At 41.9% G+C, this 5,279-nt stretch overlaps 1 protein-coding gene across 1 annotated transcript in view; it reads right to left on the reverse strand.

Moving 5' to 3' along the window:
• Positions 1-4,617, reverse strand: part of foxj3 (forkhead box J3) — a 93,408-nt gene extending 88,791 nt beyond the window's left edge. The window contains exon 1 of the mRNA XM_008408620.2: positions 4,283-4,617. Coding sequence (XP_008406842.1) covers positions 4,283-4,603 — 321 coding nt within the window. The 5' untranslated portion in view covers positions 4,604-4,617. The remainder of the gene's footprint in view (positions 1-4,282) is intronic.
• Positions 4,618-5,279: the final 662 nt, after the last annotated feature.

Here is a 5,279-nt window from a genome sequence, read left to right on the forward strand (position 1 = left end):
TTTTTTTTTTTTTTGTTAAGACATACTGATATGAATGAATACATAGTTTTCTGACCTTGTGCTGGAGACTGCTCCTGAGATTAAAAATTTATCTCAGTAGTTTTCTGGGTCAGCTTCCATTGCATGTAATAGCTTTGAAGTTGAAAAGACAGAGCTACAAATATTTATTGTGACAAAGCGCTCCTTCCATATTGCATTACAGGAAATGGCTGCAAGCAGATGCTCCTTTTGGTAACAWGCATTTAGAAATCCTTGCATGTGAAGTACTAAAGCAATCTGGCAGATTTTCAGAAACAACGTGCCTCACATGAAGGAAGCTGCAGCGTATGAGCTGAATCACGCACGAGGCTGCTCAGACAAACTTGCAAAACATCAGTCAAAGGCGCCTCCGAGAGCTGCAGAGGGTGTGAGGAAAATCAGCCACTAATTGCTTGCTCATACATGCCGGGCGCATATTCCTCGCTCTTGAAGAAAAAAAAAAAAACAACAAAAAACAAAACACTGTTCACATTTTTGACCTTGATGAATTATATGTTTTTATTGACGGCACTTATTGATATTTCTTAAAAGCGGAGGCTAATGGAGTTGTGTTGAGAAGATTAAATGGGTTGCTGGTGTCCAGATTAGCCAGGTCTCATCTCACAGGCACAGCTTGCATTATCATACAGAACTGACGCATGTCTCTGTGTGTGTGTGTGTGTGTGTGTGTGTGTGTGTGTGTGTGTGTGTGTGTGCAGAGTCTCAAATTGCTGCGAATGGCATCTCCAGGGGAACAGAAGAGCGATGACTACATCCGACCTACATTCACCCCATCCTGGCATGCTCGCTTTCAACTAATTACACACACTAACATGCATACTCAGTCAGGCTATCGGTGGAGTAATATCAGGGAAAAGCTGCAAGGAGAATGCTAATACAGCATGCATGCTGCAGAATAGCACATTATTTTGGTGCTGTGAAAGTTATGATGTCATAAACCTTTTACAGCTGTGCAAAAGTAATTTCCAGATGATTTGGAGAGGAATGTATCTTAGTGCTTAAAAGGAGTAAAAACARAACTTAAGGCTATTGGAGTCCATTCAAAGGCCTCGAGGATAAAACATCTAATAATAGATTCCATTCAAACATCTTGTGTGTTGAGAGTAATTCATATTTTAAACACATGGCTTTACTTGCTTGATTTCTCAGAATAACTGACAGGGAAAATACGCCATTAACAAGAATTAAGAAGAAAAAAGAAAAAAAAAGTCTGACGCAGGTTAGAGCCTATGAGCGCATCTCCTTACCGCTCTTTCAGTTTCCTGAGCTGTACAGCATCCTGGTTAGAGTGATGTGGTTTTTCACACTTTTAATGTGCGGGGCATTTCTACATTTGCAACCCATGTGTAGGCTAGAATCTGACGATCTGTGCAAGCCATAACTAAACTTGAAAGCACTGGAGGAGCGTCAAACTGCACCGCCACTGACTAATTTTGTGACTTACACTTTTACAAAAAGAACAACCTTATTCCAGTTACGTCAGCTCTTTTTTTTTCTTATTTATACACCCAACTATGCAAAGGATATCCACTGCTTCTGACTTTATACTTTATAGGAATGCAATGATGGAGACCCCAAACGTCAACCAGTCAAGAGTGTATGTCGATCCCAGTCAATTGCATTTTAAATGCAAAAAAAAAAAAAAAAAAAAAATCACCTTAAACATATTAAACATGACAAAGCAGCTGCTAAAGTTGCGGTATTCAAGATATGTTTGCAAAAATCCTTCCCACAGTGTAAAAATCTGCAGCTTAAACAGGACACCAAACGGCGCAAAACCACAAATAATCATGGGGGCAGTGTGGCGCCCCCAAGATTTTAGCTCAGGTTCAATCAGCGAAAGCAATGAAGATGGAAATGGCTGACCGTCTCGACCTCTCAGTCTACTGTACTGACTAGTTATGGTTTTCTAAGAATACACATTAACTTGATTTCCTCCACTGTTGCCATGTTTGCTGTTGTCTGAAACTTTCCTGTGAAATCAGTAGCTAGCTCAGAGCTAAATGTAGTGGCTATGTTGCCTAGCAAACAGGAAATTTAGTCACTCATTTTGTTGCAGAAGGTTGCAAAGAATGATGAGTAACGATAGCGCCTTTAATGGCCAGGTTTTGGTTTTCTTTGAGGTCTTATCTGCTGATTGGGATTTTCTCCTGTGCATCCTTACTTCTGCATGAAGTCTGAATTTATGAGCTCATGCTAATGACAAGTTACGTGCCCATTATTGATTAATAATCAACAAGTGATCTACCAGTACACCAATTCTGAAACTAGTAAACTCTRAAATATATAACTGTATTCACGAATAACTTTGTGGTATGTTATACGTGTCAAAAGTAATCAGATTGCACAACTCCATTACTAAGGCTGTCTGAAAATGCTTAGTTACAGTTCTGAAAAAGTCCACTGCACTGAACCCCATAGAAAACCTGCATATTTAGCGACATAAATATACATATTCTTTTCTTACCTCCACCAGTAACACTTTTAAATATCTATAYGTATTTATAATCGCACTTGTATAGTTTTTCAGCATTTTTTTATGTGTACTCCGGTAGCCAAGCAACGATATTTTGTGGCCAAATTCACTGTTGTGTATTTGTGCAATGACAAGTAAGTCTAAGTTTTATATTTTATCCTCTGAATAATAACCTGAATACTTTGAAGAGCACACTATTGTCCAGACTATCGAGGCTGCGATCTTGATAAAAAGTACATTTATTTGTAAAGTTTGATCAATAAAGGTCATACGCGCTTTGCACCTGGATTTGTCCAACAACAACAGTTGAATGTAACACTGCAACCCTAAAGCCAAGGTCTACAGAAAACCATTTAGCACTGAATGTAACAAGCCACTGCACACAAAGGTGGGTGGCACACAAAGCACAGAGCTGAAATCAGTGTTGGGTGAAAATGGCTGCAACTCAAATCAAGACTGCACGTACGCCGCCGGGTTACTGACAACTAAATAAGTAATGATGAAGGCAAAAGAGGAAACAACGGCTGCAAAATGAAACAATTAATTTCCTTACAACGTGCATTTTCACAAAAGCTCAAATCAATCCATCTATAACAACACATGCTTTCTCATCTCTGCCTCACCTACATTCATTCACATGCGAACACACACAAACACACACACGCACACACACGCACACACACACACCAGATCTTGTCGCCCAAGGAAATGGGTTTCATACATCTTGTCTGACTGCAATAAAGCAGTGCCTAAGATTCTATTTCCAATAAACGTCGACTGATTGGAAAACTCATTCTAATATCAATTTCCATCTGGGGCCTTTAAAAGGCAATCAGCATAGCTTCATCTCGGTATATCATGGGCTCCTTGAGATGATGACACAGCACTGGCTTTCTCCTTCTGCATAATGGCCTTCTCCTATCAAAGCATCTGCAATGAATAATACCACCCATGAATGGGCTATTTAGTCTGTGTTCGCACAGATAGGGGCCACTTGTCTGAATATTAATCCAGGGTTTTACACTTCATATGGTTCTCTCAGGGCTGCAGTGTTTTTCATTCAGAGGAGTGAGGCACTTAGTGTGATTTGGCACACTCAGTTTTTTCCTTTTTTTCCTCTAAGCTTCCTAGGATGTGACAATGGTGATTACCAGAGGAACTACACTTTGTTTAAGATGCTCCCGCACCCAAAAAGCAATGATTTGAGTCGGGCAACATCGGTTTCAGCAAAATGCAGGTCCCAGAAATAACTTCCACAGGTTAAGAAAAACAAAATATCTCCTAACACAAACAAAAAGGTCGATATTTCATCTGTGAACAACAGTAAAAACAGCAAAAAGCACGAGACAGCAACAAATATTAAGATCATTCATTTATGCTTTTACCCTTCGGTGTCCTCTTGAAACAAGAGCAACATTTTATTGCATAAAAACTTCTGTGGCTGTTTGCTTGTTGATCAAGACCAAGCAAAAGTATTCAGACCCCATGATGTCGTGATTAAATCAATGTGTAGAGCATTCTGGGCAGGAGGAAACTGTGGCATTGTTTTAATTTTTTTCATGAGTAAAAAAAAAAAAAAAAAGAAAGTAAGATGTGCATTTGTGGCCTCTGGTATTGAACACATTGTAGAAACTCCATGCAAGTCTATTAGAGGACCAGCTTTGGACATGTAGATATGGAAAGTTTTCTCCATCTTTCTTCACAAAACAGATCAAGCTCTTTCCGACAGAAAAGGTCGATATTTCATGCCCGTTTCTTGTTCCTTACCTTCCAGCCGCTGCCTGCCTCCCTGTAGTAGGGGAAGTTATCACAGATCCACTGGTAGATCTCGCTCAGCGTCATCTTCTTCTTTGGCGAGCTGTTGATGGCGAACGTGATGAGGCTGGCGTAGCTGTACGGAGGCTTGCCGTCCTTGTGCTGCTGCACCTCCTCCTGATCCAGCGTGGTGGTGTGATCCAGTAAGGTGCTCTTCTTGCCCATGCCGGGCCCGTGGGCATTCTGGGCGTCCGTCTTGCGGATGGCCGCCTGCATGGTCAGCTGAGGGAGCCAGTCCATGGAGGTCAGGCTGCTCTCCAGCTCCGACGTCATGGTGACGGCAGGCTGGGCAGNATATTCATACGTCCCATTCGTGGCTCCGATGACCGGGGATTAGCCCCGTTGATGCCAAATGCGAGATGCGAGAGATGTGCCTGTCAATACAGGCGCCTGGCAAGGCAGCGTGGCCCTTTCTGGCACGTCATCCATCACTGGTTCCGCTCGGCTGCCGCAGCTGTGTCACTGTCCCCGCTCCGASAGACCGCTGACCCCACTAAGGACGCGGCAGCAGGATGATCGGATGACACTCTGGGAAAAGAGACAGCTATCCTGGTTCTCTGACAAGGCAGAGAGCGAAGAGGAAAAAAAAAATCTTTCCCTACACCTCGGCCTCATAGCGACACAGTTCTCAATAAGCAGGTGTGAATATCAGGAGTCATGGAGAAAAATGCTGCTTCTACATTTTTATCTTAAAGGAAAAGAGGGGCKKTGATGAGCAGAGGAAAGCCGTTAGCTGCACTGAAGGTGACAGGTGTTAAATAATTGCCAAAGAGAAGAAGGAGGGCGGATGAAAACAAGAGCAAATCCAACACTGACCAGTTTTCCACATTAATTACTTGCCATGCAGATTTCATCAACATGCCAATCATCTGGTCCAATCTGCTTTTCTTTTTTTAATTCTCATCAGATTTAAGTGACCCACAGTGTGGATGTCAGACTGTATGGGTGA

Source organism: Poecilia reticulata, linkage group LG5 (genome assembly GCF_000633615.1).
Source record: "Poecilia reticulata strain Guanapo linkage group LG5, Guppy_female_1.0+MT, whole genome shotgun sequence".
NCBI classification, from domain to species: Eukaryota; Metazoa; Chordata; class Actinopteri; order Cyprinodontiformes; family Poeciliidae; genus Poecilia; species Poecilia reticulata.